This window comes from Rattus rattus, chromosome 9 (assembly GCF_011064425.1).
Source record: "Rattus rattus isolate New Zealand chromosome 9, Rrattus_CSIRO_v1, whole genome shotgun sequence".
Classification (NCBI taxonomy): domain Eukaryota; kingdom Metazoa; phylum Chordata; class Mammalia; order Rodentia; family Muridae; genus Rattus; species Rattus rattus.
This window is the reverse complement of record NC_046162.1, coordinates 37,058,758-37,072,875: the sequence shown is the minus strand read 5'-3', so window position 1 is coordinate 37,072,875 and position 14,118 is coordinate 37,058,758. Positions and strand designations below refer to the sequence as shown.

General features: G+C 37.0%; 1 protein-coding gene across 7 annotated transcripts in view; it reads right to left on the bottom strand.

Moving 5' to 3' along the window:
- Positions 1-14,118, bottom strand: part of Rapgef6 (Rap guanine nucleotide exchange factor 6) — a 162,928-nt gene that overhangs the window by 64,305 nt on the left and 84,505 nt on the right. For all 7 annotated transcript variants that reach the window (XM_032911944.1, XM_032911941.1, XM_032911940.1 and 4 more), the window contains 5 exons: positions 13,190-13,367; positions 11,153-11,289; positions 7,748-7,906; positions 7,024-7,176; positions 2,837-3,001 (listed from right to left, as the gene is read on the bottom strand). In XM_032911944.1, coding sequence (XP_032767835.1) covers positions 2,837-3,001; positions 7,024-7,176; positions 7,748-7,906; positions 11,153-11,289; positions 13,190-13,367 — 792 coding nt within the window. The remainder of the gene's footprint in view (positions 1-2,836; positions 3,002-7,023; positions 7,177-7,747; positions 7,907-11,152; positions 11,290-13,189; positions 13,368-14,118) is intronic.

Below are 14,118 nucleotides of genomic sequence, written 5' to 3'. Positions count from 1 at the left end.
AATCAAGGAACGTGGGGCTAGAAGAGAGGGCTCAGTGTGTAAAGTGCTTGCTGTGCAAGCACAAGGATCTAAATTCAGATCTTGGCACCTATGTACAACCCAGGGTGCGCTGGCACACACCTCTAAGCCCAGTGCTGGGAGACGGAAACAGGATAATCCAGGGAGCTCCCAACTGGTGGCTCCTAGTCCAGCTTGATACCTTGTCTCAAAAAATATTGCAGGGAGCAGGGGGTTCTCATGTGCTACAATGGACCTGCATACACACAGGTGACCCTCTCCTAACATAAAACTAACAAATGTAAGTGGATTTGAATACTGTGCCTAATAAAGTCAGTAATTGATTCACACTCCAAAATTTGTGATAGAATATCCATGTCACCATTTTAAGCAGTCTAAAGCACATACTCATTATATGAAATTCTAGAACATTCTTTATCACAGCTGTTCTCAACCTGTGGGTCATGGCCTCTTTGGCAATTCTCTATCTCCAAAATCATTTACATTATGATTCATAAGTATAGCAAACCTACAGTTACAGATAGCAACATAAATAATTTTATGGTTGGGGTCACCACAACATGACGAACTGTATTAAAGGTTACCACAGCTATTAGGATGGTTGAGAACCACTGCTTTATTACTTCAAAAGAAGAATCCATATTCATTCATTAGTGTGTTTTCATTATTCTGTACCCCTTTGCCCCTGAAAGTTACTGTTCATCTGCTTTTCTGTCTCTGGATTTTTCCTACTTCAAATATTTCATATACAGACTCATGCAATAAGTATCCATTTATGACGTTTTCACTTAGCACTTCAATTTCATGCATATTTATTTTACTGCCACACATGATTCATTTATCTCTGATGATTTTGGTTTGTTCCCACCTTCTAACTATTATCAATAGTGCTATAAATATCTGTGTTAAGGTTTATGCTTGCAAAGCTGTTTTCTTTCTTTGGGTACATACCTAGCAGAAGAGTTTTTGGGTTATGTGTCTGCTGTGTTTAGCCTTTTAGAGCTGCTAAATTGTTTTCCATAGCGCAACAGTTTATAGTACCATCTTCAATATTGTGTGTGTGTCCATTCCTTATATCCCCAGGAGTGCTCCTTTCTCCCATTAAAAAAGCCATCTTAGTAGGTGAGGTGGTACACGTCACTAGATTTTGAGTGCACTTTCCTATGTGCAATGAGAGTAAACATCCTCATATGCTTGTGGACCATTTATGAATCTTCTTCAGAGAGGTATTTACTCCAGTCATTTGTTCATTTTTCAGTCATGTTGCTTGTCTTTCTGTCCTTAAGTTTTAGGAGTTTTTTACTCTGGTGAGAAGATCCTTACCACACCTATGATTTGTAAATTTTATGTTGTTTATACAACTTTTCGCCTTTTCCACTTTCATAGATTGGTTGCAGTGCTTACCTGGCATTTGCATGGGTTCTGGGGATCCAGACTCCCATTCTCATCCTTGCCCAGCAGTGTTTTTAATCACTGAGCTGTCTCCCTATCTTGTAGTTCTTGATAGAGCTCTTTGATACAGAAAAAAGATTTTAGTATTGGAAGTTCTGTTTACCTGTCTTTTTTTCTTTTTTGCTTGTGTTTGGGTGTTATATCTTTAGAACTAAAGTCATAGTCTAAGGGCACTGTATTTTGTCTCTTAAAAATGTTTACAACTATTATTACTGTATATATTCATCATCTGTGTGGAGTACATGTGCCATGATATGCATTAAGGTCAGAGGACAACTTTGTGGAACTGGTTCTCCCTTTTCACCTGCATGTGTGTCCTGGGGTTTGAACTCAGACCTCCACGTTGTCAGGACTGTGCAGCAGGTGTCTTTACCCAAGACTCACACTGCTGGCCTCAAACCTGCAACACTGCTCCTGCATCAGCTGGGGGTGAACTGTAGGCACCTGGGTCCTCCTACAGCTACTAACGTTGATTCCTATGTTTAGGTCTCTGATTGATCCCTTTTGAATAAATTTTTGTATATGGTGTATGAAAGGGTCCAATTTATGCTTTTACATAAATATATCTAGCTATTTCTAAATAATGTTTTGGTTCTTTTCCTAAGTATCCCTTTATTTTCTCTAGAGCTAAAGTACTTGTATCTAATTCTACAACATGGGTGGCAGTGAGGGGAAGGAAAGGCTGTAGTCTCCTGAATAACAGAATTCAGTGTCCTCACCTACGGTTTATTATCTCTAACATATAAGACAGGAAAGCACACCGGAAATGATGACCCCGCTTTTACTTTCTGAAAACAATTTATTCCCAACTAATATGATGAGGTGTCTTTCCATTAAAAATATATAGATGTCCTATAAAATAAACTAAAATCTTCAATCAAAAATAGCAAACAATGCGCAGTGCAAAAAATAACCCAAAGACACATTTCCTATACATTATGGGAAACCAACTAAGTGCTAACAAAATTTCAGATGATTTTAGAGTCTCTAACTCAGAAAAGCTTGGACCGTCTTATCCTGAGACAAATAGCCCATCTTCTTGAAAAGAAGTGGAGTATTACTTAAAACTCACTAACCAGCTTCATGTTCTATCCATCTGTACAACTACTACTACGGTCCCTGAGTTTACAACTAGCTGTGCCACTGTCTTACCTCAGTTTCTGATCCTGTAGCTGGTACCCACTTCTCTCACGGCTATTATGTTAGGAAAGTGAGCAAACACATGTCTACACTAACTCACTACATTAATTAGGTAAGTTTACTTTTTCCCACAAAACAACAAAACCCTCACTATATCTATTAAGTGCAAAAGTGTCTATTAATAAAATGTAAAGGTTAAAGTTGTCTTTTCTATTTATAAACCCACCTTATCCCTTAAGCTGTCAATCTTAAACCATTCCAAAAGCTTGATCCCAACATCCAAAGGAGTTTCAAGAAATGTTCTGTAAGTTAATAGGAAATCTTCTATATAAGTTGGGTCCACAATAGAATGCTCTTCTATCAAATGCATGATGAGACGCTCAGGTGTCGCCTAAAAACCCAAGAAAAGAAAAGATTAGGAAAAAATAGAACTCAAGGTGTCACATTATCTCCATTATCCTATCTTATCTTATGACTGTAATTTAGTAGCAGCCAGAGGATCGGAACTGAGATATGGCAGAGGGGTAAGTCCCCAACAGCATCTGCTCAGCTGTGCTTCTTTCTTCTGCCATTTCACCATGGCAGGACCCAGGAAATGTGCCGACTCGTTCCTATATGGGCTTTTACTACTAATTCTGCTACAATATGGCAGGTAATGACTGTCTAAGGCAAAGGAAACAACAGAAATAAAGAAGAGAGCAAGCAAGTAAGCTTTCTTCCACTTCTAATCCAAGTCAACTGCCATACTAGGCTACAGGAATAATATAGAGGTCTGTACTCTTCAAGCTTTGCTGTATGTGAAATGACTAAATCCTGTATGGTTTCTATATTCAAGATTTTAAATGCTTGTATACTTCAAATTTCGCGTGCACACACGCGCACACAAACACATTTTCTATTGAGTTACTGAATCGATGTTAAAATTTATTAGACTTTGCAGGTCTCCTAATTAATTAATTTTTGGTGTCTGTGTCATGAGGAGGCCAGAGGACAACCCTGAGTATTGTTCCTCAAGAACTTTTCCTTATTTTTTGAGACAGAGTCTTACAGGCCTGGGAGCCTTACAAGCATGAGCCACCATGCCTGGCTTTTTGGAGGGTTGGCAGAGTGAGGGTTAGGCCAGAGAATTACGTCAGTGTCTTCCTCAAATGTTCTCCACCCTTTTTTTTTTTTTTTTTTTTTTGTGGAAAAAAATATTTTTGTTGGGGCTCACCAACTGGCCAGACTGGCTGGCTAGAAAGCCCAAGGGACCCTTGTTTCTGCCTCCTCAATGAAAGAATTAAAGTTGCTTGTCATCATACTAGTCTTTTTAAAGAAACCTGAATTAAGAGTCTTGTGCTTGAACAGCAAACACTTTACCAACTGACCCATCTCTCCAACCTGGAGAGATGACTCAGTGATGAAGAGCACTTGGGCTTGGTTCCTAGCACCCACATGGTAGCTCACAATCATGTCTAACTCCAATTCCAGGGGATCCAATGTCCTTTTCTTTAGACTTCTGTAGACATGACACATACATGGTACATAGGCACACACACAAGCAAAAGACTAATATTACGGATATAATTTATATACACAAACATAAATATAATTTAATATTTTATACATTATATATCATTTTATGTAAATAAAATTTAAAAATCTAATCCTGGCCCTTAAGTTCAAATGCCAATCTGCTGCAACCATACAAATAACTAATCCGAACATCTATATAGTAAACATACATTAATACTGACAATGTTATCTCAGAATTTTTATTCTCCAAGGGCACCCAATGTTAATAAGGTACTCAGAAGTAAGAAAGATGTCATATAACCAACTTATGGCATAGAGACTATAAGTTATTCCTTTTTATTTCTTACTCTTAAAAATACTAAGTCTAAGATTATGAAAATGGGTTTGTTATTTAGGCCAATGATGGTCTAGGAAACTTATATGTGGTCTTAGGGTAGACATAGTGAGTGAGTGTGCTAACTGTTCAACTTTAAAAGAAGAACACTATCCTGTTTGTCTAAAACGGTAGATAAGGGTTCCTACAGAGTCTGGGCCATACATTAAAAAATATGAAGAGGCCATTATCATGCAAAAATTAAGTCTTCAGCGTCTACCCTTGCAACCAAGAAACTTTGGTCCTTGGAGAGAGAATCACACTCTGGATAACCTCCACTTGGAGAAAGGCAAAAGACATGGTTGGCACTGCTATTCTGGCATGGTAGAGACTGGTTAAAACCAGCAAATAAACAAGAGAAGAATTAATAGATATGGAAATAAAACATTAGAAAAAAAAGTCTGTAGGATAGTTTTAGGCCAGTTAAATATCATATAATGTATGGCTGCAGAATACACAGAGAGTTGTAGATGTACATTGATAATGAACATAAATACCTGTTTTCCTAGCTCTGACTCACGAGGGGCTAAAAATATACAATATAGTAAATTTCCAGATCTGGCTTATAAATGCTATTTTCTACTGGAAAGATCAGGAACTTTCTGGAGAAATGGCTGATTCCAGAGTAAGAACAAGAAAAGTTCATGATAATCCTTACTGACTGTTAGAAAACTAAGAAATGCTCAAAGAATGATGAGGGCATTTCAAAAGAATACAAGAGTCAACTTGTAGAGCATTTGAACAATACTGATGGCAAGGGAGTATAACAATAAATCCATATCAAACACAAATTAAAGAATGACAATCAGTATTTATAAGAGAAATTATAGTATCAGTAAAATGGTGTTTTCAGCAGGAATCATCAACAATAATAAAAGAGGTGGGAAGAGGTTTGCACCTAGTTGTTACTATCCACAAACTAGAGGCATACGCTGACAGTCACCTCAGAACATCTCTTCATCAGATACCCATCAGTTATCAAGTGTCACAAATGGTGACATCATAGGAAAAAAATCCTCACATATGGACACGGGTCTTCAATGTTAGGTTCTCCAGAGGTGTTTAAGTAGTACTCTTGCTTTAGGAATGGTGACATACTGTATTTGTAAAATATCTCAAACAATTCAAAAGAAGACTGACGAAAAAGGGGCAAACGCGACACAATATTAAAAGTGGGGGAAATCTGACTTACAGAGTCTCTGTATTCTTGAAACTTTTCTTTTTTTTGTTCATGTATATATGGGTATGTGTGAGCCAAAGGTCAATTTCGGATGTCTTACTCAAATATTCTCCACCATGTTTTAAGACGGGGTCTCACACCAAACTCAGAGCTCATGAATGTCACCAAGATAATGGGATCCTCCTATCTCTGCTTCCCCTCTGCTTCAATTACAGGTGCACAACGATGTGCCCAGAGTTTTACATGAGTTCTGACAGGCTCAGGTCCCTGTATCTGCATTTGTCTGACAAGCCCTAACTAATTAAACTGAGCCATCTCCCCATTCTAGTTCTTAAACATTTCTATATATTTTAAATTATTAAAATATAGGGGTCTTTGCCCAAAACAAAATGATAATATGCATCAGTCTATGTATTCTATTTATATGTTGTCCTTTCTTTCTTTCTTTCTTTCTTTCTTTTTTTTTTTTTGGAAACAGTTTCAAATAGCTGTGTATGGCTTTGAACTTGTTTTACATATAGCTCAAGCAAGTCTTGGACTCAGGATCCTCTTGCCTTTATCTTCTTAGTATGGGAATGATTATAGGTGTGCAACTACCATACTCAGCCACACTCACCTTTTCTGCACACAAAACTTATACTAAGAGACAGCTCTAAGAATTCAATTCCTAGGAGAGAACTGTTATGGCATCACTTGTATTTCCTCTCTATGGTATTAAGTTCTCCACTTGCCAATTAATGACATTTTTCAAATAAGGCTACCTTAAAAAGAGAACCACGTATCTTAGTTTCAACTTATATTTGATTTACTTTATATCTAGGGGTCTTCATAGAGACAAGAGTGACAAAGAATAGATGAAGAGAAGAAAATATAGAGATTGCTGCTTTGAGTGTAATCATACTACAACTCCAGATTCCCTCCCTCAGTCTTGACTGCACCGCTTCTGTTTTCAATTAGAGAAAGGGTCAGAAACGCCACAGCTGATTTCAAGCTAACAAGACCTCTGCACCTTCACTGTGGACTCTGTGTGTCTTTGTGGCTAGTTTTTAAATTTCCAGTTCTGGTCTCGCCACTAAAATTGCTTGCTTTCTTTTTTGTAAGACCAACACCCACTATCAAGGGCTTACATATTTAAGAACATTTGACCAGTATAATCTAAAATAATATATCAATTTGGATATTAAAGGGTAATAATTATCCTTTATCATTCAGGTGTGTGAGAACAAATTAGACAACAAGCTAGTGAAGAACTTTACATTACTCATAGAAGTGGTCTAAAGCCTGTTTTTAAAGCAAAATGAAAGATCTGAATGAAGTTTCTAGAACAAGAAATAAAAACACCCACCTTGATCACAATGTGTCCTTTTCTAGTTCCACTCCGGTCTAGTTCACGATGCTCATGTACCATGACGATTTCTCCCTCTTCCTCAACTTTATGGGTATTTTTTTCGACATGATTTAAAATTCTCCAATAGTCCTGTTGGGCTATGCAGACAAACTGTCCGAGAACAACATGGGGACAGTTAATGAACCTATAGTACATAAACACATCACTACGCACCAAGGCCGAGCACAGTGGCAAGAAATCAAGCGGCATCAGTGCTTTCTCATTCAATTTGTTTAACCTCAAACAAAAATCAAGGTAAACAATTCACACGGAGAGACAAAGTGGAATCTTCTGCATTCTGCTCTAAAAGGAGAAGTGAACATCCACTTCTCTCAAACAGACACTATGCAAAGAAATCATGAAGCAGGAGTAAGCTAGAAACAAACAACTCACAAGTTCCCATTTCCTTCCTTTTCTGAAAACAGAAAGCGGCTGAACTGGATAACAAGAGTTTGAATGTTCAAACAAACCAACAGTTACTTGAAACATTCTCTTAAAAAGTTACACTTTGTTCAAGTCACAAAATTTGAGAGAGATATAAAATCTACTTTCTCTTGTCAACTTCAGGCTATCAAAAATCCTAATTCTCAACTAATGCTGTTTTATTTTGAGCAAGAAAGAGAAAAGCAGGTCTGCCATTTCCAGTCTTAAAGGAGGAGGGAACAAAGCAGAGTAGCTTTACCTGACAATCATCGACTTTGGTTCTGACAACTCCACGCATGTGCTGCTTATCCAGAGTGGGCACGATTCCAAAACTATTTCCCATGAAGAGATTTTCAATTTTCCCATCTGGATGGCTAATTTCTACAGTGCCATTTAAAATGACATACCACGAGTCAAGCTACAGAGGAAAATAAAGGTATTAGAATCTTTTTTTAAAAAAGACAGTTATAAGTTAACTTTGACGAACAATTTAACAAAATATGTCAAATGCATCACTTAAAGGAGAAGAGAAGACCTAGCTCTATGTTCAGTAATTATTCAGCAACATCCTATGCCTTGTCTACACAGAACTACTGGTTTCTTTCACTTTCTTCTTTTAGTCACCAAAGGAAATTTCCTAATTGGCCAAATTCTCTGAGGCAAAATACTGTACTGTTTCAAAAAACACTTATTGTTTTAAAGAAAATTTATTTTGTGTGCATGAGTGTACACACACACATGCCCTAGGTCTCCAGATAAGGGCTTCATACTCCCTAAATCTGGACTTAGAGACAATTGTGAGGTGTCCCATATCTCCTTTAAGAAGACCCAGGGGTCTCAACTGCTAAGTCCTTTATTAGGAGCAAAAATGTGTAAATCCAGACCCTGCCACTGAGCAGCACAGTGACTTTCACGAAGTTATATAATGTCTTCAGGCCTCAGTTTATTGCTAAATAGATGTTAAAAAAGAAAAAAGTAATATAGAACTCCTAAAGTAGATGGCCAATTTAATAAAGACCAAATGCTTACTTACAACAGTGCCCAACATAGAAATCATCCTAATGATAAATACTAGCAAGCCTGAATTTTAATGCACAGTTAACAAATTATATATTTTATATATTTACATTATATTAGAAATTGGTGCTCATATTAAAAACAAATCATTTATGTGAAATCATTTAACATGAGGGAGATACACAAATGTTCGCGTGAAGGTTAGAGGACGAAAAGTAGAAATTATTTCTCTCCTTCTACTCTATGGGTACCATGGATTGAAGAGAGGTCAGGCTTGGAGGCAAGTTCTTTTACTCACAGAACCATATTGCTAGCCTGGGAGATGACACGTATGCATGTACACACTTCTAATTTTAAAAGTGTATTTTAGTTTATGTGTATGAATGTTGGATCCCCTGAAACTGCCATCTATCCACCTAAAGCTATATATATTTTTTTCTTTTTTCTTTTTTTTCGGAGCTGGGGACCGAACGTAGGGCCTTGCGCTTGCTAGGCAAGTGCTCTACCGCTGAGCTAAATCCCCAACCCCCTAAAGTTATATTTTTAAAAGTCTTCTGTGTATTAGTGAAAGAACATTTATTCTTTATAGTCATTCCTCCTCGTGAGCCTAAACTTTCAACATTTTCCATGCAATCTGAGTAGTAACTAGGTAACAAAAAGACTATTTTAAAGTCCATTTCTTTGTTGCTGATTATAAGAACACAGTAGAATTTATAGATAGAATTTATAGATTATATAAACTACAGAGAATGGGGCTGTGTCTTTTCCCAACCACCATATATATTCCTGTGTCACAGAAATACCTAGTACAAAGTCGATGGACAATACATATTTTGTTGTTGTGTCTGTTTTTTTTTTTTTTGAGACAAGATCTCTATGTAGTCATGGGTGTCCTGGAACTTGCTAATGTGGACCAGGCCGGTCTCTAACACACGGAGATATATTTGCTTGCCTCCCTAGTACTGGAATTAAAGGTGTGCACCTTGCCCAACCAGACAATACATTTTTGCTAACAGAACTATAGAGACTTAGAGAACATAAAAACTTGTAGAAAAGAAAAGCACATTAAAATCCTACTGTCTAAACAGCTTTTATATATTATTTTAAGTTGTTGAATATATTTAGAGTATTCTGCTTGAGTATATGTGTTTGTATATATAGGTAGACAAGTGTGTGCATGTGGAGACCAGAGGTCAACCTCAGGTGCTATCCACGTTGGTTTATTTTCGCTTGTGTATGTGTAGGTGCAGGTACACATGTGTGCATATGTGAACGTACTTATTTGGAGGCTAGAGGACAACCTTGGCTGTCTTTCTGCAGACACCAACTACATAATTCTTTTAGAAAGGGTCTTGTTGACCTAGGGCTTGCCAAGCAGGCTGGACTGGTTGACCAATGAGCCCTAGGGACCTTTAGGTTTCCATCTACTCAGTGCTAGGTTTACAGATGGATGCCACGAATCTAGCTTTTGTTGAAGCTTCTGGGGACCAAAAGTGTGTCCTCACATTTGATGGCAAATACTTTACCAACTTAGCTATTTCTCCAGTCCCTAATCTTGTCATTGAAGATAAAAATATAAACTAATCTGTCTCCTCAAACTTCCTGGGGATGTGTATATTATTTGTTAGATGTACAAAACATGCAAATAAAGCTGGAGGAGACATCTGCCCCTGGAAGAATTTCTAGCAATTGAAAAAGAATGTGAGCTTGTGGAGTACACAGCTCAGTGGGACATCACTTGTCCAGTATGTTGGGTTGGATACCCCAGTAACACAAAGAATGACTAAGAATACTCTACTCTTTTATCCCACGCTTACCCATTATTTGGTTAGCCATTGCTTGTTTTTAAACTATAGTTTGGCATACTCAGTTTTTCCTATTACAAATATATAATGACCATCTTTTGACACAACTCTTGAGTTTATTCTGTTCTAAGGAGACACTAGTAAGTAGAACAGATTAGAGAGTGTGAATATAGAGAATTCTAAATGAATTTCGGAAATATTAAAAAATTGGTAATACACTTCTGAGCAATCTTACAGTCGTGTTTCCTAGTCACACTAAAGCAGTGGTTCCCAACTTGTGGGTTTTTACCCTTTTGAGAGGTTGCCCAAGACCACTGGAAAACACAAATATTTCCATTACAATTTGTACCAGTAGCAAAATTACAGTTATGAGTAGCAATGAGATAATTTTATGGTTGGGGGTCACTGTAACATGAGGAACTGTATGTATTAAAGGGTTACAGCATTAGAAAGACTGAGAAACACCACACTACAGCCCTGTCACATCCACTAGGAGGCAGGGATCAGCATCAATACCCTGGCCCTCCTCCTTTTAATTCACATTCAATGAACATGGGGACTAAGTTTTAAACACACACACACCCACAACAACAATCAAAAATTCTTTAGAGATTTATTAATTTTAGTTATTAAAAACGGTTGAATTATTGATTGAGTATCTACTCTGCATAAAGTCTACTGCTAGGAAAACAACGATTTAGATAGTAAAGCAATAACAACACAACTTGTCTCTTCAAAGATTAACTACCCCACTCAGGATTTACTCAAAAGAATTTAAACTCAAAAGCTTGAATTTATACAAGCTTAGAGAAGTTAATTTAACACTTAATTTGCTGACTTACCTCTTGCCCATCTTCAAGAATAACAGCCCCAGCCTGCTCTACTACTTCAAAAATCATGACAGAGCAGAGCTCTCTCCTTACAGACATGGTCATGTTCGCAAAGGCAGGTAGCTGGTGCATGAACTCAAGTAACTGCTCTATAAGAAAAAGACCAATGATGCTACTTTAACATACAGCACATTTTGCAATTCAACAGTCAACTTGTTAATTAACTCAGGATCTGATACCCATGTCTGACCTCCACAGCACTGCACACACATGATGCACAGACATACATACAGGCAAAATAGCTATCACATAAAAATAATTAAAAAAAAACCCAGTTAATTTAGTAGGCTATATGTGTGCACACACACATTATAAACTGTATGCGTATTTACCCTCACATACCAACACAAGCATACTGAGAAACATCATTCAACCAGGAACCCACAAAGGTTCAGACAAAGCTGTAACATCTATTTGATGTGCTTAGTTCAAGATGTCACTTGCTCAGTGGTGCAATTTAGTAGTGCTGTACTTTGATTTGATAGATTTGCACAAACCCTTCTGTTTATTCCTTTTAGGCTAGAATTTTCTTTTTCATAATTCTACTGGTAATGTCAGTCAGTAAATTAGGGATAACTAACGTGATGTATAGCTCAAGATTTGTTAAACCAACTAATTAGTTAACTTCTTTTACCAAAAATTTATTATTTTTACTAAATGATTATGGGTTTCTGAGACTATTTTCTGACGTCAAGAAATAAAGATAAAAATAACGGAAACATATGCACAAACATCCAAAATGAGATAAACAAGCTTCGATAGAACTGGCCACACAAAGAAGGTATACACTCATAGGTAACTGGAATTCATGAAAGGTAGAGTGTCTGTGTGGATGTTTACAGCACGTCTAATCTGTGGTTATTTAACAATATTCTATCTTTATAATGGCAATGTTTAAATATATCATTGCTAATAAAAGTTATAATTTTCACTTAACATTGACTTCTAATATGAACAGCAATATGATAAAAAATTTAAGATAAAATCTTAAATAAACAACAGCAATATGTAACTGACACTAAGTAAACTTAGTTCCTTAACGATGCATCACCATCTTTAGATTCAACTTTTCATTTAAAAATAGATTAACTGTAACAAATTGAGAAACACACAAAAAGCTTTATCTATAGTTTTAATGAGGGTAACATTAACGAGGGTGCACAAATGAGGGTACTTGAAATATATTTGAAATTGATTTAAAAATTATTTCATAGATTTGAGGTACTACTCTAGTGAGCTTTAAATGTCTTATGAACATGAAGATACAAATCAGTAAAATGAAATCAACATTTTTATTTTATAAACACTCACAGCAAGTCTCAAAATGGCTCTCAATGATCTGACATTTTGATACCAATGTCCAGGTATAGTCTTTCACAAACACACTCTCAAGTTTGCATGGTGTAATGGTTATGGCAGAAGAAATGATAGTCACAGAAGACATTGGGGGCATCTATCTACCTTACTCACTGTGAATTACTAGATCCACACTAGAGATCGCCTGCCATGTTGTTAAGGTAAAGAAGCAGGTACAAAGAAGACTCCATGACATAAAACTGAGGTCTGGGGCCAGAAGTCTCATGAATAGGCATCTTGGATCTAAGATTTTCACACACTCCAGCGAAGGCGCAAGTGACTGGAGTCTGTGTGTAAACTCTGACTAAGATTGTAAGCTAACATTATCTAGCTAAGTTGTTCCTGATTTCTCGACCAACAAAGACTATGAACTAATAAATGTATGTTGTTTTAAGAAGTTATGTTTTGGTACAATATGTTATGTGGCAACAGCTTATTTTGTACATAAGGGTAAAAATGTTTATGTGAACACAATTATTTCTTCTTTTCTCTTTCCCCTCCCCCCCCTTTTCCCTCCTTTCCTCTCCTCTCCTCTCCTCCCCTCCCCTCCCACACCCTCCCCTTCCCTTTCTTTTTTAAAAGACAGGATTTTCTGTGGAGCTCTGGTTGGCTTCAAATGTATTTATTTCTTACCAACGTCATCATCAGTTTTGTCTGCAGGTTCCTTTTCAAGACATTCCCGGACAAGATCTCGACCCTGCAGTGGATCTGTTCGATCAAGCTCTTCCTCCTCCTCCTCTTCATCCTCAGAATCAACAGGTCCTTCAGGAAGACGGGTTAAATCTACATCTCCTACTTCACTCTCTGTAGCCTACAGAAAGAAGTTTCAACCACAAGTTTGGAAACTTATCAATGCTAGATATCATAGGAATTAGGATGTTTCAAAAACTACCATTCACAGAAGATGAAGATTTTTTTCAAAAGTAAAAACTGATTAGAATATTTTTTAATATTATGCTCCTGATGCATACTGTAAATGAAAAAGCATGAATATTAAGAGTTATAGAAAATGGTGATTTGAGCACAGGGATTCTATAATAATAAATATCAGCAATCAAAAATGAGTAGTAGTGGAGATTATGACAGCTTCATTTGAGACGGTACATGTTTTCTGGCCCCTTTCATAGTTCTTTATTCTCTTTTCCTGAGCCCAATGATTCAGAGAGGAGAAGGTGGAAGGAACTCAGGAGCCTGAGGATGGGGAAAAGTACGCTGAAATACTTAGTCTGTATATAGGATGTTGCACTCATGAACTCATAGCAACTGTGGTTACCCATATAAGATCAAGGAAGTTAAAACATCCAACATAATGTGCATTGTTATTTAGAAAGTACTTTGAATAAAATTAAATCAGTATTAAAAAAAACTCATTCTAGAATAGAGTTACTCCCAAGGTCCCACTCGTAGCTGAGGATCTATAAGAAGTGGTGGAAAAGAGTCTTTTCTATGAGGGGTAGATGCTGGCAGGTTCCTTGTGCTGCAGCAGATAATTGCACAACCTTGTATATATGGGTAGCACTAAGTGGGCTCATTGGGACATTTATATGTGTATGTGTGTGACC